This window comes from Siphateles boraxobius, unplaced genomic scaffold (genome assembly GCF_051911475.1).
Source record: "Siphateles boraxobius isolate OS27281-9 unplaced genomic scaffold, OSU_SipBor_1 25, whole genome shotgun sequence".
NCBI classification, from domain to species: Eukaryota; Metazoa; Chordata; class Actinopteri; order Cypriniformes; family Leuciscidae; genus Siphateles; species Siphateles boraxobius.
Genome location: NW_027508866.1, coordinates 37,776,287 through 37,798,641, shown reverse-complemented (window position 1 = coordinate 37,798,641; position 22,355 = coordinate 37,776,287). Strand labels below are relative to the sequence as shown.

The following is a 22,355-nucleotide window of genomic DNA, read 5'->3' as shown; positions in this document are numbered from 1 at the left end:
TATGGCTCTGTTTCCAATCAGGGATTGATTGACACATTTATGATTATTATCAACAATGAAAACAAAAATGGTATTTGAATGAAACTAAAATAGCACTGGAATCTAGGCAAAGAAGAAGCTCAAATATAAGCAAATTTTCAGTTGTTTCACGTCTTCATCACTTTCTAGACTTATATTTGTGTTATTTGAGCTTTCATCACTGCACTATTCTTATTTTTGTTTATTGCTGCACTGCATTTATTATTATTATAACATGAAGAAGATATGCATACCCACCTTGATTTAAGATTGATTTGTTGTGCGAATCTGTCTTTCTCTAAATTATTTCTTATCACTTTTGAGTGAATCATTTTGTGTTTGTATTTTTGTATATTTTACTGATGGGCATATCTGTGTGTATTTGCTGCTGTTAGCTTTTCTATGGCTCTGTTTCTCATCAGGGATTGGAGTGTGTGCAGATGGTCAGAAATCACAGAGACATGGGCTGTAATCCGTTGATAAGAAATCAGGATCTTAAAGAGAAAAGCCTTTGTCCTCACACAGAAATCATTTGTTCATGACCTATATTCAGTGATTAACTCACTTTCCCACAGCTTATGCGTTATATATTGTCATGCGTCTGAGTGGTGTTTGATGGTGCTGACTGTGTAGAAAACAGTTCTGAAAGTGATATTCTGATTATGAGATCGACCAGAATAAAGTTCATGTAAAAATGATATCAATCTGATCTGAGACCAGCTTCATTCGGATCAGACATGAACACGTGCACATTAACTTCCTTCCTGAAAACAGTGTTCACTGCTTCACAGAATAATTACAGGTGAAACACTTTGAAGTTTGACACTTGAGTTCCCCCGAGAAACTTTGTGTTCCCCCGAGAAACTTTGAGTTCCCCTGAGAAACTTTGCGTTCCCCTGAGAAACTTTGAGTTCCCCCGAGAAACTTTGCGTTCCCCTGAGAAACTTTGTGTTCCCCTGAGAAACTTTGAGTTCCCCCGAGAAACTTTGCGTTCCCCTGAGAAACTTTGTGTTCCCCCGAGAAACTTTGAGTTCCCCTGAGAAACTTTGCGTTCCCCTGAGAAACTTTGAGTTCCCCCGAGAAACTTTGCGTTCCCCTGAGAAACTTTGTGTTCCCCTGAGAAACTTTGAGTTCCCCCGAGAAACTTTGCGTTCCCCTGAGAAACTTTGTGTTCCCCCGAGAAACTTTGAGTTCCCCTGAGAAACTTTGCGTTCCCCTGAGAAACTTTGAGTTCCCCCGAGAAACTTTGCGTTCCCCTGAGAAACTTTGCGTTCCCCTGAGAAACTTTGTGTTCCCCCGAGAAACTTTGAGTTCCCCCGAGAAACTTTGAGTTCCCCTGAGAATCTTTGAGTTCCCCCGAGAAACTTTGCGTTCCCCTGAGAAACTTTGTGTTCCCCCGAGAAACTTTGAGTTCCCCTGAGAAACTTTGCGTTCCCCTGAGAAACTTTGAGTTCCCCCGAGAAACTTTGCGTTCCCCTGAGAAACTTTGTGTTCCCCTGAGAAACTTTGAGTTCCCCCGAGAAACTTTGCGTTCCCCTGAGAAACTTTGTGTTCCCCCGAGAAACTTTGAGTTCCCCTGAGAAACTTTGCGTTCCCCTGAGAAACTTTGAGTTCCCCCGAGAAACTTTGCGTTCCCCTGAGAAACTTTGCGTTCCCCTGAGAAACTTTGTGTTCCCCCGAGAAACTTTGAGTTCCCCCGAGAAACTTTGAGTTCCCCTGAGAAACTTTGTGTTCCCCCGAGAAACTTTGAGTTCCCCTGAGAAACTTTGCGTTCCCCTGAGAAACTTTGAGTTCCCCTGAGAATCTTTGAGTTCCCCCGAGAAACTTTGAGTTCCCCTGAGAATCTTTGAGTTCCCCCGAGAAACTTTGAGTTCCCCTGAGAAACTTTGTGTTCCCCCGAGAAACTTTGAGTTCCCCTGAGAAACTTTGCGTTCCCCTGAGAATCTTTGAGTTCCCCCGAGAAACTTTGAGTTCCCCTGAGAAACTTTGTGTTCCCCCGAGAAAATTTGAGTTCCCCTGAGAAACTTTGCGTTCCCCCGAGAAACTTTGAGTTCCCCCGAGAAACTTTGCGTTCCCCCGAGGAACTTTGCGTTCCCCCGAGAAACTTTGCGTTCCCCCGAGAAACTTTGAGTTCCCCCGAGAAACTTTGCGTTCCCCCGAGGAACTTTGCGTTCCCCCGAGAAACTTTGCGTTCCCCCGAGAAACTTTGCGTTCCCCCGAGAAACTTTTCGTTCCCCAGAGAAACTTTGCGTTCCCCCCGAGAAACTTTGCGTTCCCCCGAGAAACTTTGCGTTCCCCCGAGAAACTTTGAGTTCCCCTGAGAAACTTTGAGTTCCCCCGAGAAACTTTGAGTTCCCCCGAGAAACTTTGCGTTCCCCCGAGGAACTTTGAGTTCCCCCGAGAAACTTTGAGTTCCCCCGAGAAACTTTTCCCCTGAGAAACTTTGAGTTCCCCTGAGAAACTTTGCGTTCCCCTGAGAAACTTTGCGTTCCCCCGAGAAACTTTGAGTTCCCCCGAGAAACTTTGAGTTCCCCCGAGGAACTTTGCGTTCCCCCGAGAAACTTTGCGTTCCCCTGAGAAACTTTGCGTTCCCCTGAGAAACTTTTCGTTCCCCCGAGAAACTTTGCATTCCCCTGAGAAACTTTGAGTTCCCCTGAGAAACTTTGAGAAACTTTGCGTTCCCCTAAGAAACTTTGCGTTCCACCGAGGAACTTTTCGTTCCCCCGAGAAATTCTGAGTTCCCCCGAGAAACTTTGCATTCCCCTGAGAAACTTTGAGAAACTTTGCGTTCCCCTAAGAAACTTTGCGTTCCACCGAGGAACTTTTCGTTCCCCCGAGAAATTCTGAGTTCCCCCGAGAAACTTTGAGTTCCCCCGAGAAACTTTGCATTCCCCTGAGAAACTTTGAGAAACGTCTCAGGTTACGTATGTAACCCTGGTTCCCTGATAGGGAACGAGACGCTGCGTTTGAGACGCGGTGGGAACGCTCTGCGTGATTACGTCGTGAAGCACGTGTAAAATCAGTCCAATGGAAGCCCGCTACGACATAGGTGACGTCATAGACCAGGAAACTATAAAGCAACCCTGAAATCAGACCGCGATAGCTTCTGAAAAACCTGAAGCGAGTCGATCAGGGCATGCAGGAAATATGGCAGGCAAACGCAGCGTCTCGTTCCCTATCAGGGAACCAGGGTTACATACGTAACCTGAGACGTTCCCTTTCAAGGGAACTCGAGCTGCGTTTGAGAAGCGGTGGGAACCCTATACCCACTACGCCATAATGACAAATGCCCGTTCTGTGTGAGGTCCTGCGCACACTAAGAAGCAAGCAACCTCGCCCCAGGAGTGGAGAGGTCAAGGTCATAAAACCTGACAAATGTATGCGGAGAGGACCATCCTGCCGCATTACATACATCAAGAAGGGAAACTCCCGAAATTAAGGCCATAGAGGCCGCCATACTCCGAGTAGAATGGGCCCGCACAGCCATAGGTGAAGGCTGTCCGGCCGCTTCATAAGCCAATGAAATAGCCTCGACTATCCATTTACTCATAACCTGCTTAGATGCAGGGCATCCTCTCTTGAGTGACCCAAAACAAACAAATAGTTGCTCAGATTTACGCCACAGGGCAGCTCTGTGAACGTAGGCATCTAAAGCCCGGACTGGACATAACAGGTTAAGCTGTTCCTGGTCAGGGGTATTAAAGGGTGGAGGATAAAAGGCCTGCAGCACTATTGGGCATCCAACATTCAGTGGGACCTTAGGAATATAACCCGCCCTGGGGTAGAGAAATGCCTTCACCATACCAGGTGCAAATTCCAGACATGAACGAGCAACCGACAAAGCATGTAAATCACCAATTCTCTTGATAGATGAGATAGCAAGGAGAAATAAAGTCTTTAGAGTGAGGAACTTTTCAGAAACCTCCTCGATGGGCTCAAAGGGAGCTAAAGCCAGACCCTCGAGTACAATGGCCAAGTCCCAAGCCGGTGCTCTAGAGTGCAGTGCAGGTCTCAACCTCAATGTACCACGGAGAAAGCGAGTAATTAGAGGGTTTCTCCCAATAGAAGTACCCCCCAGAGGGGTGTGGTAGGCAGATATAGCCGCCACGTAAACCTTTAGGGTGGAAGGAGATAACCTGGCCGAGAAACGGTCTTGCAGAAAATCAAGAACTGAACCAACAGGGCAGTTAACAGGATCTAACTGACGTTCAACACACCACGTGGTGAAAAGTTTCCATTTTAGCGCATACAGCCTTCTCGTCGAAGGAGCTCTGGATTGAAGAATGGTTTCTACAACATCGGTCGAAAGACCGGTCTCCCTGAGCCTGGCCCCCTCAGAGGCGAGGCCCACAGTTTCCACAACTCCGGCCGAGGGTGAAATATCGTGCCCCCGGCCTGAGACAGGAGGTCCACCCTGATTGGGATCTCCAAGGGGGAGCCGTCCAGAAGAGACACCAAGTCCGAGAACCAAACTCGGGTCGGCCAATAAGGAGCTACTAGTAGCAGACGAGCCCCTTCTCGGCGAACCCTCTCCAGAACCCCCGGAAGCAAAGATATCGGGGGAAAGGCGTACAGGTGCAGCCTCGGCCACACCTGCACCATAGCATCCAGACCGAGAGGAGCTGGGTGCGTTAGAGAGAACCACATGGGACAATGGGTTGAATCTGATGATGCGAAAAGGTCTACCTGAGCACGACCGAACTTTTCCCACAGGAACTCCACCACTTCTGGGTGAAGTCTCCACTCCCCGGGCCTCAGCCCCTGTCTCGACAGAATATCTGCTCCCATATTCTAACGCCCCGGAATATATACCGCCTTGAGCGACAGTAACTTCCCCTGGGCCCATAGGAGGATCTGATGGGCCAATTTGCAAAGGTGACGTGACCTCAGACCCCCCTGATGGTTGATATAGGAGACCACCGAAGTGTTGTCTGTGCGGACCAACACGTGATGGCCTCTCAGGTCTGGCAGGAAATATTTGAGTGCTCGAAATACCGCCATCAACTCTAAACGATTTATGTGCCAGGAACATTGATGGTCCTGCCACAGACCTTGCACAGAGCAGCCACTCATGACCGCCCCCCATCCCGTGAGGGAAGCATCCGTCGAAAGCGTGACGCGTCGACAAGGAGCCCCCAACACTGGGCCCTGGGCGAGGAACCAAGGTTTCTTCCACAAGGCCAAGGCACGAAGGCATAGCCGCGTGACCTTGATCTTGCGGAACGGATTTCCCCTCGGAGAAAACCCCTTGGTCCTGAGCCACCACTGCAGGGGTCTCATGTACAGAAGGCCAAAAGTAATAAAGTTGGACGCAGCTGCCATGAGACCCAACAGTCTCTGAAACTGTTTCACAGTGAGTGACTGGCCTAGTTTCACATTCTTTGCGGCTGTGAGAATCGCAGAAATACGAGCAGGAGACAGGCGTGCCTGCATTGTGGTCGAATCCCAAATTACACCTAGAAAAGTGGTCCTCTGAGCAGGGAGGAGCACACTCTTTTTGGTGTTTAGCCGCAACCCCAAACTCTTTATGTGGGACAGAACAGCATCTCGATGCTGAACCGCCACCTGCTCTGACTGAGCTAAAATCAACCAATCGTCGATGTAATTTAATACGCGGATGCCCTGGAGTCTCAACGGAGCCAGAGCTGCATCCACGCATTTTGTAAAAGTGCGGGGAGATAAACCTAGGCCAAATGGAAGAACCCGATATTGGTATGCTTCGCCCCCGAAAGCGAACCTCAGGAACCTCCTGTGATGAGGATGGATAGATACATGGAAGAACGCGTCCTTCAAGTCTATTGTGACAAACCAGTCCTCGGACTGAACTTGTGATACAATCTGTTTGAGTGTAAGCATTCTGAACTTGAGTTTCTGAACCCTGCTGTTTGACTGGCGCAGGTCTAGAATAGGACGCAGCCCTCCATCCTTCTTTGGAACAATCAAGTAACGGCTGTAAAACCCTGACTCTCTGCTGGGAGGAGAAACCCTTTCTATAGCTCCCTTTCGAAGAAGTGTCAGTACTTCTTGCTCCATTACCAGAGCCTGCTGTGAGTCCACCACCGTGGGGAGGACTCCTTGAAATCTGGGCGGACGAGAACCGAACTGAATTCTGTAACCCTTTTCTATTATGTGCAGGACCCATAGAGAAATATTTGGCAGAAGTTTCCACGCTGCCAGAAATTCCGATAAGGGAACCAGTCTCTCGAGACTGGCCTCTGGATTTGATTGAACAATCGTTTCGGCGCCCTGAAGCGGCGAACCGGCAGGGAACAACCGAACTGACCGTTCTACAACCCTCCTCAGAGGATTGCACGGGGACGCTGACACCTCGGTGCCCTGAAGCAGCGAACCGGCAGGGAACAACCGAAGTGGCAGCGCTGCGGCTCTCCTCGGAGAGTCGCCCCCCGGAGGGTGCCAAGGAGGGACGGTTCCTCGGAACCGTTCCTCCCTGGAGGGGACCACCCTCAGAAGCCTGATAGCCTTGGCGTCAGGACTTCTTCTTAGCCCAAGCTCTCCTAGAGATAACAGTCCTCAGATCTTGTCTACCCCTAACAGGTCTGGGCTGCGAGCTCCACTCAGGAACCGTAGATTGAGGTGGTGCCCGAGCGGCGACGCTCTGTTTTTGTTGAACTCTGTGAGCGGAGCTCGTAGACGGATGAGGCTGCTCAGACTTTATACTACGAGCAGCCTCGGGGACAATAGACCGGGGAGGAAGAAACCTCTGAAACGCAGCCGCTTGTTTCTTATTTTCTTGAAACCTATCGACGACACAATTTATAGCATCGCCGAACAGACTTGTAGGTGACAGCATTGCGTCCAGAAGAACAGATCTATCTTTATCTTTTATTTCTGATAAATTTAACCATAAATGGCGTTCCGTGGCCACCAAGGCTGCCATAGAGCGGCCAACAGACTTGGCCGTCTCCTTGGTGGCTCGGAGAGATAAATCTGTCGTGCGACGCAATTCTCGAATTGCGTCAGCACTAACTTCCTCACTATCGTCTATGTCCTTCAGCAGGTCAGCCTGGTACGCTTGGAGAATCAACATAGTGTGCAAACATGCTGCGGCCTGACCTGCTGATCCCGAATACGCTTTACCCACCAACAAAGATGTATTTTTTAATGGATTGGTGGGTAACGTCGGGGCTTTCAGAGAAGAAGAAGACTCAGGGGAGAGATAGCTCGCTAGTGTGTCTTCAGCACGAGGCATAGTCAAATAACCATAATGATCAATCCCTTGAACTTTACTATAATTCTTAGTTTGTGGGTTATGCACTCTGAAAGACGCCGGTTTAATCCACGATCTCGAAACCTCGGCGTGGAGATCGGAAAAAACGGGAGTTCCCGACGAGGAGGTCGTGATCTAGATGGTAAATAACGTTCATCTAAAAGACTCTTTCTAGATTCAACATCGAAATCATCGGCTGGCCACTCAATATTTAATTTAGTAACAGCACGAGATAAAACCTCCATAAGCTCCTCATCAGCAGGGGTATGAGCTGGCGAACACTCAATATCCCCCATACTACCGACATCCAGATCCTCAGAACTGGATAGCCGTAATATTGGTGCCTCAGCCTGGGAAGGAGAAGCCGCAGAGCGGGCTCCTTCCTGGGCAAAGACACCAAACCCAGTAGGTAAGGGCTGAGAAAGGGCGGGGCCCGTCTCAAACCCCGCTACTAGATCCATCTGCGAACCCCAAGATGAAATTCGACGCTGTGCCTCGGCAGCAGCGGGACCCGCACCTCGGGGAGCGCAAACCCAACCGTCCTCCTCAAAGAACGCTCGGCGAGAGCGGAGAGTTTTCATAGACAAACTCAAGCAATGCTCAAAGTCAGCCCCCTCGAGGACTGACTGGGCATGCTCCACTCCCAAACAAGCAATACACATAGGATGTGTGTCCCCACCCGTGATATAACGAGGGCAGGGCACAACACAAGGCTTATAACTTTGCTTGCTCGCCATAGTGATATATATATATATATATATGAGGGGCTTGACAGACAACAATAAATAGACAAGGACAGATATGCAGAGAGCGCTTGCTGAAGGTGCAGAAGCTATCGCGGTCTGATTTCAGGGTTGCTTTATAGTTTCCTGGTCTATGACGTCACCTATGTCGTAGCGGGCTTCCATTGGACTGATTTTACACGTGCTTCACGACGTAATCACGCAGAGCGTTCCCACCGCGTCTCAAACGCAGCTCGAGTTCCCTTGAAAGGGAACTTTGCGTTCCCCTAAGAAACTTTGCGTTCCACCGAGGAACTTTTCGTTCCCCCGAGAAATTCTGAGTTCCCCCGAGAAACTTTGTGTTCCCCCGAGAAACTTTTCGTTCCCCCGAGAAACTTTTCGTTCCCCCGAGAAACTTTTCGTTCCCCCGAGAAACTTTGAGTTCCCCTGAGAAACTTTGAGAAACATTGCGTTCCCCTAAGAAACTTTGCGTTCCACCGAGGAACTTTTCGTTCCCCCGAGAAATTCTGAGTTCCCCCGAGAAACTTTGAGTTCCCCTGAGAAACTTTGAGAAACTTTGCGTTCCCCTTAGAAACTTTGCGTTCCACCGAGGAACTTTTCTTTCCCCCAAGAAATTCTGAGTTCCCCCGAGAAACTTTGCGTTCCCCCGAGAAACTTTTCATTCCCCCGAGAAACTTTTCGTTCCCCCGAGAAACTTTTCATTCCCCCGAGAAACTTTTCATTCCCCCGAGAAACTTTGCGTTCCCCCGAGAAACTTTACGTTCCCCCGAGAAACTTTGAGTTCCCCCGAGAAACTTTGCGTTCCCCCGAGAAACTTTGAGTTCCCCCGAGAAACTTTGCGTTCCCCCGAGAAACTTTGCGTTCCCCCGAGGAACTTTTCGTTCCCCCGAGAAATTCTGAGTTCCCCCGAGAAACTTTGCGTTCCCCCGAGAAACTTTGCGTTCCCCCGAGAAACTTTGCGTTCCTCTGAGAAACTTTGAGAAACTTTACGTTCCCCTAAGAAACTTTGCGTTCCACCGAGTAACTTTTCGTTCCCCCGAGAAATTCTGAGTTCCCCCGAGAAACTTTGAGTTCCCCCGAGAAACTTTGCATTCCCCTGAGAAACTTTGAGAAACTTTGCGTTCCCCTAAGAAACTTTGCGTTCCACCGAGGAACTTTTCGTTCCCCCGAGAAATTCTGAGTTCCCCCGAGAAACTTTGCGTTCCCCGAGAAACTTTTCGTTCCCCCGAGAAACTTTTCGTTCCCCCGAGAAACTTTGAGTTCCCCTGAGAAACTTTGCGTTCCCCCGAGAAACTTTGCATTCCCCTGAGGAACTTTTCGTTCCCCCGAGAAACTTTGAGTTCCCCCGAGAAACTTTGAGTTCCCCCGAGAAACTTTGCGTTCCCCTGAGAAACTTAGAGAAACTTTGAGTTCCCCTGAGAAACTTTGCGTTCCCCCGAGAAACTTTGCGTTCCCCCGAGAAACTTTGCGTTCCCCTGAGAAACTTTGCGTTCCCCCGAGAAACTTTGAGTTCCCCCGAGAAACTTTGAGTTCCCCCGAGAAACTTTGCGTTCCTCTGAGAAACTTTGAGTTCCCCCGAGAAACTTTGAGTTCCCCCGAGAAACTTTGCGTTCCTCTGAGAAACTTTGAGTTCCCCTGAGAAACTTTGCGTTCCCCTGAGAAACTTTGCGTTCCCCTGAGAAACTTTGAGTTCCTCCGAGAAACTTTGCGTTCCCCTGAGAAACTTTGAGTTCCCCTGAGAAACTTTGCGTTCCTCTGAGAAACTTTGCGTTCCCCTGAGAAGCTTTGAGTTCCACCGAGAAACTTTGCGTTCCCCTGAGAAGCTTTGAGTTCCACCGAGAAACTTTGCGTTGCCCTTAGAAACTTTGAGTTCCCCTGAGAAACTTTGAGTTCCCCCGAGAAACTTTGCGTTGCCCTTAGAAACTTTGAGTTCCCCTGAGAAACTTTGAGTTCCTCCGAGAAACTTTGCGTTCCCCTGAGAAACTTTGAGTTCCCCTGAGAAACTTTGCGTTCCTCTGAGAAACTTTGCGTTCCCCTGAGAAACTTTGCGTTCCCCTGAGAAACTTTGCGTTGCCCTTAGAAACTTTGAGTTCCCCTGAGAAACTTTGAGTTCCTCCAGGAAACTTTGCGTTCCCCTGAGAAACTTTGAGTTCCCCTGAGAAACTTTGCGTTCCTCTGAGAAACTTTGCGTTCCCCTGAGAAGCTTTGAGTTCCCCCGAGAAACTTTGCGTTGGCCTTAAAAACTTTGAGTTCCTCCGAGAAACTTTGCGTTCCCCTGAGAAGCTTTGAGTTCCACCGAGAAACTTTGCGTTGCCCTTAGAAACTTTGAGTTCCCCTGAGAAACTTTGAGTTCCCCCGAGAAACTTTGCGTTGCCCTTAGAAACTTTGAGTTCCCCTGAGAAACTTTGAGTTCCTCCGAGAAACTTTGCGTTCCCCTGAGAAACTTTGAGTTCCCCTGAGAAACTTTGCGTTCCTCTGAGAAACTTTGCGTTCCCCTGAGAAGCTTTGAGTTCCCCCGAGAAACTTTGCGTTCCCCTGAGAAGCTTTGAGTTCCCCCGAGAAACTTTGCGTTCCCCCGAGAAACTTTGCGTTCCCCTGAGAAACTTTGCGTTCCTCTGAGAAACTTTGCGTTCCTCTGAGAAACTTTGCGTTCCCCTGAGAAACTTTGCGTTCCTCTGAGAAACTTTGCGTTCCCCTGAGAAGCTTTGAGTTCCCCCGAGAAACTTTGCGTTCCCCTGAGAAACTTTGCGTTCCTCTGAGAAACTTTGCGTTCCTCTGAGAAACTTTGCGTTCCCCTGAGAAGCTTTGAGTTCCCCCGAGAAACTTTGCGTTCCCCTGAGAAACTTTGAGTTCCCCTGAGAAACTTTGCGTTCCTCTGAGAAACTTTGCGTTCCCCTGAGAAGCTTTGAGTTCCCCCGAGAAACTTTGCGTTGCCCTTAGAAACTTTGAGTTCCTCCGAGAAACTTTGCGTTCCTCCGAGAAACTTTGCGTTCCTCCGAGAAACTTTGCGTTCCCCTGAGAAGCTTTGAGTTCCCCCGAGAAACTTTGCGTTCCCCTGAGAAGCTTTGAGTTCCCCCGAGAAACTTTGCGTTCCCCTGAGAAACTTTGAGTTCCCCTGAGAAACTTTGAGTTCCCCTAAGAAACTTTGAGTTCCCCCGAGAAACTTTGCGTTGCCCTGAGAAACTTTGAGTTCCCCTGAGAACACATTTCAATCAGAAATTAGGGGGCACATGTGCTTAATTGTGATAAAAATTAAAAGCAAGATAAAACCTTAAAAGTCCTAAAATAGGCTTAATCTTTCACGTCATACTAAATATCTTATTGCTTATTACTTGATTGTCTTATCTTCTGATTGTCGATTTCTGTGCTCACTATAGTGTGTTTTCATATGGATCCAGTTGTTTATCTGGCAGACGGATGTTTGATCCGCAGTCAGTAATCTGGGATTAGTAGGACAGACCCTCCCTCCCCCTTTACTACAGGACCACCACTGACACACATAAACCAGACAGAACTGTGTCACGGACACTTGAGAATATGAAGAAATATGTGACAAATCCGCATGCATTTCAGTTGGAACCATATCTTTAATTCGATCTCACGACTATGGAAATCCTTTTCTGCCACATAAATGGGAAAAAATCATGCTTTGGTAAATCATAACCGTGAGATGAAAAATCGAAATTATGACTTAAGTCATTATGATATAAAAAGTAAATATTATAACATTAAGTTGAAATTACAATATACAATATTTATTTATAAAGCACATTTAAAAAAAACAAGGCTGACCAAAGTGAAAAGAATAGAACTTAGAAAATAGAAAAATAAAACTAACAAAATTAAAAAGCACACAACAATAGTAAAACAATAAAGTCATAATTATGACATAAAATGTAGAAATGATGACATACTAAATTGAAATTATGACAAAAAGAGAAACTTCCGACATACTAAATCGACATTTTGACTTTAAAAGTCATTATTAAATTAAAAGTAAATATTATAACATTAAGTTGAAATTACAATACAATATTTATTTATAAAGCAGATTTAAAAACAACCAAGGTTGACCAAAGTGAAAAGAATAGAACTTAGAAAATAGAAAAATAAAACTAACAAAATTAAAAAGCACACAACAATAGTAAAACAATAACTAAACCTGTTGTCAAGGAGTATTGAAAGTTATGACATAAAAAGGTCAAAATTATGACGAGTCAAAATTATGATATACTAAGTCATAATTATGATATACAAAGTAAAAATGATTACATTCTAAGGTGAAGTTGTAGCATAAATTGAATAAACAATAGCATAAACAATTGAAATTATTGCTATATTTTTGAGTTTTTATATAATTTCATATAATATAATTTTTTATACAATTTTTTTGTCACCATAATGATTTACCAGAGTATGACTTATTTTTTCTTATGCGGCATAAATATCCTTCCATAAACGAAACATTCATTCAATGAAAATCTGAGTTTAATCTGCATCCCAGGGGCCACGATTTACCTCTCCGTTTAATCTCACGCTCCAGATGCAATCATCCCCTGTTGGGTTTTTCTTTTTTCTGGACTGATCTACACTTTCATTTTTGTCTTTGTGCTGGTCCTCAGGGGCCGACGAGGCTCTCAGATGTGTTCGAGACCAGCTTCAAACACCACAGAAAGGCAAAAGACGCTTGATTCAACTTTTGCTTGTGAATTATTCAGCCCACACTACATTTGATCTAAAAGATGGAACAATGAAGGCAGATCTGAAATGATTAATGGTGCATTGACATTAATTTGATTGTTCTTTAATATGGGGGAGATTCTTAAAGTCAACATGAAACGGCATTTACAGCCCATTTACCTGATGCATTTTGGGTTTTCAATGCTATAGAATAGTAATTGACTGAACATGAATTAATTAATTAATTTTCTGAACGGAAATAATAGTCAGAATTTTTTTTTCTTTTAAATGAAACAGTTTATTGAACCTTTAGACAAAATATTTATTATAAAAATATAGTTTGCGTGCGTTTTTTGCGTATCATATTAGATGCATCAGGCTTTTATGGCTCATATAGTCTGATATAGTGAGAATATAGATGTAAAAAAAGCTCAGTTTTATTCAGAACCTCAAACTGAGCAAAAATATGCTTTTCCCTGCATGTGGACAAAAATTCTTATGCTTGTAAGGTAAACCGTTGAAATCTTTATAAAAGTATAGCAGATACTGACATAAAATGCATATAAATATCAATATCTGCCAATAATATGTCTTAGTAAGATTATATTTAAATGCTTAGTTATATGATCTGTAGTTTTAAAACATATAATGCAATGCAATATGAGAGATGATCAAAAGCCTGATGATCATATTTGATACTCATGATTTTTATAATAAATGATGTCTGGTTAATCAAGTAAACATGCTTCAGTCCATCTGAAATATGACTAACAATATCAAAGTTATTCTCATGTTTACTTGATAATATCAGTGCAGATTTGACATCAGAAAAACACGTGAAGCTCGAGCTGAAGGAGGACGTTTGTACAATTATACTAAAAGACTTTTACTAGATAAAAGAGTCTAAACTCTCGATCAGAGACAGAAGGACTGGAGGAGATCGAGTGTGACAGGTTTATCAGATCATGTTGATCATTTAAAGGAAATGTGTGTATTAAAAATGCTGCAGTCGCTTTATAGGGTTAATAAAGTAAATGTTGTATCTCTCGCAGGTGTCCTTGGCTTGCTGAAAACGTGTCTCTCATTTTCCCACCATGTGTCGGAATCGTGTTCCTCTTTGTTATGGCAAACTTCACCATGGCAACGTTCATGGATGCCGGCGTGTTCCCGAGGGGTGAGTCGAGTCAAACGCATTATCACACATGAGTCTGAGCGCTGGTTATTCTGTAAACTAGTTCACACATTAGTTTAGTGTTAATCGAGACACATGAGAACACATAAAGTGCCTCTATTATTCTGTTTTAAAGGTTGCTAATGTTGTTTTAGCGTCTCCTACAACAGGTTTACATTCATCCAAGGTCAAAATCACTTTAATGTTCTCATAATCTCCACTGCAGCATCAGCTCTTTTCTCTCAGTGTCTGAAACGCTTCTATGAAAGATTCAGTCTCTCTAAGCCCCGCCTCTCTGAGAGCTGCTCTGCTCTGATTGGTCAGAAAGCAAACGCTCATTATCATATCTGAATCTCAGCTCTTGACACACAGTGATACGAACAGTAACGATGCCGTGGGTTTTACCGTATCAATCTCAGAAAACAGCGTCTTCTCGACACGAACAACACGAACCAAACTCTTCCAGTCTCAGATACACTAGTGTTTGAGGGCGGAGCTGAGAGACGCTGTTCAGCCAATCAAGACCAGAGGCTGGCATTATGCACATTAGTAACAAACCTACGTTGGAAGTGAGAATGGAATTACTGATGACTCGTTTCTTTCTTTAGAAGACAATAACTCCAAACTTTTCAGACATTTTACATTCACAAACAGCTTTATCACTCTACATTAAAGGGAATATCTGAAAAGGCATAATAGGGGCACTTTTACAGCTGTACTATCAAACACTTGTGTTAAACGTGCATCAGAAATATATATATATATACAGATAATGTTTTGACGCTGTGATTCCAGCGGATGATGACGAGGACAAGGACGAGGATGTGCGCGCTCCGCTCTACAGGACCGTGGAGGTGGGAGGAGTGCAGGTGCGCATGAAGTGGTGCTCCTCCTGTCACTTCTACAGGCCCCCCCGGTGTTCTCACTGCAGTGTGTGTGATCACTGTGTGGAGGTGAGACAGCTGTGTGTGTGTCTGTGTCTGTGTGTGTGTCTGTGTGTGTGTGTGTGTCTATCTGTGTCTGTCTGTCTCTCTGTCTATCTGTCTGTGTGTGTGTCTGTCTGTCTGTCTGTCTGTGTGTGTGTGTGTGTCTGTGTCTGTGTGTGTGTGTGTGTGTGTGTCTATCTGTGTCTGTCTGTCTGTCTGTCGATCTGTGTGTGTGTCTGTCTGTCTGTCTGTCTGTCTGTCTGTCTGTCTGTCTGTCTGTCTGTCTGTCTGTCTGTCGATCTGTGTGTGTGTCTGTCTGTCTGTCTGTCTGTCTGTCTGTCTGTCTGTCTGTCTGTCTGTCTGTGTGTCTGTGTGTGTGTGTGTGTGTGTGTGTGTGTGTCTGTCTCTGTCTGTCTGTGTGTGTGTGTGTGTGTCTATCTGTGTCTGTCTGTCTGTCTATCTGTCTGTCTGTCTGTCTGTCGATCTGTGTGTGTGTCTGTGTGTCTGTGTGTGTGTCTATCTGTGTCTGTCTGTCTATCTGTCTGTCTGTCTGTCGATCTGTGTGTGTGTCTGTCTGTCTGTCTGTCTGTCTGTCTGTCGATCTGTGTGTCTGTCTAACTGTGTGTATCTTGAGGAATATTAGAGTAAAATGTAGGTTATGCGCTGAGGACAGATCATATTCTCTCAATCTCTACAGGACTTTGACCATCACTGTCCCTGGGTGAACAACTGCATCGGGCGACGCAACTATCGCTTCTTCTTCCTCTTCCTCCTGTCTCTGAGTCTTCACATGGTTTGTGTTTTTTCTGGAGGTCTCCTGTATGTCCTGGATCACCTGGAGGATTTGTGGGAACTGCACGCTGCTGTCACGTATCCTTAAGCTGCATGATTCAGCAAAAATAATTGGTCAGTCAGACTTATAGCCCCGCCTCCAAACTCATGTGATTGGCTGAGTCAGAAGTGGACGTGTCAGGTCCAAGCTACAACCTTCCGGTCTCTCTCTTGAATCCAAAACAGAAGAGACTTAAACTAAAGTTCATCCACTGGCCACTAGAGACCGGCTGCAGAAGAGAGTCAATCCCATAAACCCCCATGTTAAAACGCCCAACTTTACAGCAGAAAAAAACATGTTTACAGTCTGGTGCAAGAAGTGGTTTTGGTCTATATAGCTAATTTTGCTCTTCATGACACACTGTGATGGAGGTGACATTTTTTATAACTCATCCGTTTAAATTATATTAAGCCTTAAAGTTCTGCATAATTAAAGGAGAACTCCGGTCAATTTTAACATTGAGCATATTTTTTTGTAAATTTGGAGTGCTGTCAGTACAGAGAACAACGACAAAAATCAGTGTTGCCTACACCGTGTTATCCTCTTTTTAAAATGTACACCCTGTTGACTTAAATGGGGCAAGTTTTAAACCTGCTTTTAGCCTCTTAACATCCTTGATGTGTCATTACAAGAGCACAGCCATGTGAGTGATTTTATTCAGAGTGAACACGGTGAATCTGACTGCAGTAGATGTGAAAGATATGAATAAAAGTGATGTTAGTAGGGTGGCCATTTCCATAACACCAAAAAGGAGGACACAGACATCCCAACCTGCAAGAAGTCATTTCACGGCTGTATATTTTAGTGTTCAGTTTTGTTGACGGGGGGACGGTGGCGGGGTTTCGGGCGCTTTCTGCCGTGCGCGCGCTACACAGTTTGGAGCACATACAGTAGGCTATGTTCTGTCTCGCATGCGCGCTCTAGATACCAGGAGATTTGAACTCATTTACTGGTATCAGGGAGCCACTATCAATATGCGGGATTTTTATAGGTAAATTTTTTTTTAACAATTCAACGCAACTCCAAAAAGGAGGACAAATGAGTGTCCGGCTTGAGGCTGCGGCGGACGTCGGACAGGGGGCTTAAAATCTGTACTGTCCGGCCAAAATCCGGACGTATGGCCACCCTAGATGTTAATTCAGCCAGCTCACATACCTGTATTTACTTCCTGTTTTCGGTCGAAGTCCACAGTAGTCGATTGTCGAGTGCGCGTGCGCGATCATTGGTAACTAAGCAACAGTGGAGACTCAGACTGTATTGTCAGATATTCTCAGAACACCACACAGCACCGTCATCGGCTGACAGCTGACAGTCTGAGTCTCCACTGTTGCTTAGATACCAATGATCGCGCGCGCGCACTCGACAATCGACTACTGTGGACTTCGACCGAAAACAGGAAGTAAATACAGGTATGTGAGCTGGCAGAATTAACATCACTTTTATTCATATCTTTCACATCTACTGCAGTCAGATTCACCTTGTTCACTCTGAATAAAATCACTCACATGGCTGTGCACTTGTAATGACACATCAAGGATGTTAAGAGGCTAAAAGCAGGTTTAAAACTTGCCCCATTCAAGTCAACAGGGTGCAAATTTTAAAAAGAGGATAACACAGTGTAGGCAACACCGATTTTTGTCGTTGTTCTCTGTACTGACAGCACTCCAAATTTACAAAAAAATGAGCTCAATGTTAAAATTGACCGGAGTTCTCCTTTAAGGGCGTGGCCACTTGAGTGACAGGTGGATTGCCGCTGATGTCACTACTAGCCGTTTGTCTGCTAGCGTTAGCGTCGCGTCACCTCAGCTAATCCGCCTCGCTTCACATTTTCGTTTATCTGGGAGTGACGCGCGGCCAAGATGGCGACGGCCGGCTCCGCCCACTTTGGGCTTCAAAAATGCTCTTCAGAAACACTATAGGTGACGTCACCCATGTTAATATACATTCTATGGTAGGGTCGCTCAAACAAACATCAGTGTTCAGAAAGCATCATAGTATTTCACTTTATTATTTCAAAGACACTGAGTGCCTTGACAGTGTGTGTTCAGGCTGGCGGTCATGAGCGTTTCCGGTGTGTTCCTCATCCCGGTCTTGGGTCTGGCCTGCTTTCATCTGGTGCTGGTGGCACGAGGACGCACGACAAACGAACAGGTGAGATCCAGTTTTAATATCGTAAAAATTATTTTTTCGTCAACGACATTTTTCACAGACGAAAACGCGAAGATAACTAAAAAAAAACTAGTTTTGAATGACAAAAGCTATGACGAAAATCTATTGACATTTTCGTCAACTAATAAAAACTAGACAAAAATGTTAGGTAGGGACGATTTGGGAAGAGATCCGGTCAGAACTGACTTCCTGTGTTTGTGGTAGATACGCACATATGAATTGTAACGTGCTGATCATGAGTTGGCATGCGCTTGATGCATTTCTCATAAAAATGTAAACGTCTGGGAGAAAGAGAAGAGCTGACATATGGATAGATCTGAATAAGAGTAACGACGCAATAGAGCGCTCTATTCGGTGCGGAGAATGTTCACGTAAACAGTCGGTTATGTCTTTACAGAACGTAAACAGTTGTGAGAATAGTTGTGAGAATAATTTACCTAAACCCATTAGATTTTAGTCGACTAAAACCTTATTGTATGTCGTCGACTATAACTAAAACAATTCAGATGACTAAAATATCACTAAAACCAAATCAATTTGCTGTCAAAATGAACACAGGTGAGATCATGATTGACACGGACTGAATCCTGCTAAACGCTGAACTTACTCTCACTAAAACTACTGTAGATTACTGTAGACTAAACGCTGACCTTACTTTCACTAAAACTACTGTAGATTACTGTAGACTAAACGCCGAACTTACTCTCACTAAAACTACTGTAGATTACTGTTGACTAAACGCTGACCTTACTCTCACTAAAACTACTGTAGATTACTGTAGAATAAACGCTGACCTTACTCTCACTAAAACTACTGTAGATTACTGTAGACTAAACGCTGACCTTACTCTCACTAAAACTACTGTAGATTACTGTAGACTAAACGCTGAACTTACTCTCACTAAAACTACTGTAGATTACTGTAGACTAAACGCTGACCTTACTCTCACTAAAACTACTGTAGATTACTGTAGACTAAACGCTGAATTTACTCGCACTAAAACTACTGTAGATTACGGTAGACTAAAAGCTGACCTTACTCTCACTAAAACTACTGTAGATTGCTGTAGACTAAACGCTGAACTTACTCTCACTAAAACTACTGTAGATTACTGTAGACTAAACGCTGACCGTAATCTCACTAAAACTACTGTAGATTACTGTAGACTAAACGCTGACCTTACTCTCACTAAAACTACTGTAGATTACTGTAGACTAAACGCTGACCTTACTCTCACTAAAACTACTGTAGATTACTGTAGACTAAACGCTGAACTTACTCTCACTAAAACTACTGTAGATTACTGTAGACTAAACGCTGACCTTACTCTCACTAAAACTACTGTAGATTACTGTAGACTAAACGCTGACCTTACTCTCACTAAAACTACTGTAGATTACTGTAGACTAAACGCTGACCTTACTCTCACTAAAACTACTGTAGATTACTGTAGACTAAACGCTGAACTTACTCTCACTAAAACTACTGTAGATTACTGTAGACTAAACGCTGACCTTACTCTCACTAAAACTACTGTAGATTACTGTAGACTAAACGCTGACATTACTCTCACTAAAACTACTGTAGATTACTGTAGACTAAACGCTGAACTTACTCTCACTAAAACTACTGTAGATTACTGTAGACTAAACGCTGACCTTACTCTCACTAAAACTACTGTAGATTACTGTAGACTAAACGCTGACCTTACTCTCACTAAAACTACTGTAGATTACTGTAGACTAAACGCTGACCTTACTCTCACTAAAACTACTGTAGATTACTGTAGACTAAACGCTGAACTTACTCTCACTAAAACTACTGTAGATTACTGTAGACTAAACGCTGACCTTACTCTCACTAAAACTACTGTAGATTACTGTAGACTAAACGCTGACCTTACTCTCACTAAAACTACTGTAGATTACTGTAGACTAAACGCTGAATTTACTCTCACTAAAACTACTGTAGATTACTGTAGACTAAACGCTGAACTTACTCTCACTAAAACTACTGTAGATTACTGTAGACTAAACGCTGAACTTACTCTCACTAAAACTACTGTAGATTACTGTCGACTAAACGCTGACCTTACTCTCACTAAAACTACTGTAGATTACTGTAGACTAAACGCTGAATTTACTCTCACTAAAACTACTGTAGATTACTGTAGACTAAAAGCTGACCTTACTCTCACTAAAACTACTGTAGATTGCTGTAGACTAAACGCTGAACTTACTCTCACTAAAACTACTGTAGATTACTGTAGACTAAACGCTGACCGTACTCTCACTAAAACTACTGTAGATTACTGTAGACTAAACGCTGACCTTACTCTCACTAAAACTACTGTAGATTACTGTAGACTAAACGCTGAATTTACTCTCACTAAAACTACTGTAGATTGCTGTAGACTAAACGCTGAACTTACTCTCACTAAAACTACTGTAGATTACTGTAGACTAAAAGCTGACCTTACTCTCACTAAAACTACTGTAGATTGCTGTAGACTAAACGCTGAACTTACTCTCACTAAAACTACTGTAGATTACTGTAGACTAAACGCTGACCTTACTCTCACTAAAACTACTGTAGATTACTGTAGACTAAAAGCTGACCTTACTCTCACTAAAACTACTGTAGATTGCTGTAGACTAAACGCTGAACTTACTCTCACTAAAACTACTGTAGATTACTGTAGACTAAACGCTGACCTTACTCTCACTAAAACTACTGTAGATTACTGTAGACTAAACGCTGAACTTACTCTCACTAAAACTACTGTAGATTACTGTAGACTAAACGCTGAATTTACTCTCACTAAAACTACTGTAGATTACTGTAGACTAAACGCTGAATTTACTCTCACTAAAACTACTGTAGATTACTGTAGACTAAAAGCTGACCTTACTCTCACTAAAACTACTGTAGATTACTGTAGACTAAACGCTGACCTTACTCTCACTAAAACTACTGTAGATTACTGTAGACTAAACGCTGAACTTACTCTCACTAAAACTACTGTAGATTACTGTAGACTAAACGCTGACCTTACTCTCACTAAAACTACTGTAGATTACTGTTGACTAAACGGTGAACTTACTCTCACTAAAACTACTGTAGATTACTGTAGACTAAACGCTGACCTTACTCTCACTAAAACTACTGTAGATTACTGTAGACTAAACGCTGAATTTACTCTCACTAAAACTACTGTAGATTACTGTAGACTAAAAGCTGACCTTACTCTCACTAAAACTACTGTAGATTGCTGTAGACTAAACGCTGAACTTACTCTCACTAAAACTAATGTAGATTACTGTAGACTAAACGCTGACCGTACTCTCACTAAAACTACTGTAGATTACTGTAGACTAAACGCTGAACTTACTCTCACTAAAACTACTGTAGATTACTGTAGACTAAACGCTGACCTTACTCTCACTAAAACTACTGTAGATTACTGTAGACTAAACGCTGACCTTACTCTCACTAAAACTACTGTAGATTACTGTAGACTAAACGCTGAATTTACTCTCACTAAAACTACTGTAGATTACTGTAGACTAAAAGCTGACCTTACTCTCACTAAAACTACTGTAGATTGCTGTAGACTAAACGCTGAAATTACTCTCACTAAAACTACTGTAGATTACTGTAGACTAAAAGCTGACCTTACTCTCACTAAAACTACTGTAGATTGCTGTAGACTAAACGCTGAACTTACTCTCACTAAAACTACTGTAGATTACTGTAGACTAAACGCTGACCGTACTCTCACTAAAACTACTGTAGATTACTGTAGACTAAACGCTGACCTTACTCTCACTAAAACTACTGTAGATTACTGTAGACTAAACGCTGAAATTACTCTCACTAAAACTACTGTAGATTGCTGTAGACTAAACGCTGAACTTACTCTCACTAAAACTACTGTAGATTACTGTAGACTAAAAGCTGACCTTACTCTCACTAAAACTACTGTAGATTGCTGTAGACTAAACGCTGAACTTACTCTCACTAAAACTACTGTAGATTACTGTAGACTAAACGCTGACCTTACTCTCACTAAAACTACTGTAGATTACTGTAGACTAAAAGCTGACCTTACTCTCACTAAAACTACTGTAGATTGCTGTAGACTAAACGCTGAACTTACTCTCACTAAAACTACTGTAGATTACTGTAGACTAAACGCTGACCTTACTCTCACTAAAACTACTGTAGATTACTGTAGACTAAACGCTGACCTTACTCTCACTAAAACTACTGTAGATTACTGTAGACTAAACGCTGAATTTACTCTCACTAAAACTACTGTAGATTACTGTAGACTAAACGCTGAACTTACTCTCACTAAAACTACTGTAGATTACTGTAGACTAAACGCTGAACTTACTCTCACTAAAACTACTGTAGATTACTGTAGACTAAACGCTGAACTTACTCTCACTAAAACTACTGTAGATTACTGTAGACTAAACGCTGACCTTACTCTCACTAAAACTACTGTAGATTACTGTAGACTAAACGCTGAATTTACTCTCACTAAAACTACTGTAGATTACTGTAGACTAAAAGCTGACCT

General features: G+C 43.7%; 1 protein-coding gene across 1 annotated transcript in view; it reads left to right on the top strand.

The window, feature by feature from the left end:
- The window catches only part of arvcfa (ARVCF delta catenin family member a), a 131,208-nt gene that overhangs the window by 5,936 nt on the left and 102,917 nt on the right, over positions 1-22,355 (top strand). The window contains exons 2-5 of the mRNA XM_077243832.1: positions 13,722-13,843; positions 14,636-14,793; positions 15,464-15,636; positions 17,647-17,749. Of these exons, the coding sequence (XP_077099947.1) occupies positions 13,722-13,843; positions 14,636-14,793; positions 15,464-15,636; positions 17,647-17,749 (556 nt within the window). The remainder of the gene's footprint in view (positions 1-13,721; positions 13,844-14,635; positions 14,794-15,463; positions 15,637-17,646; positions 17,750-22,355) is intronic.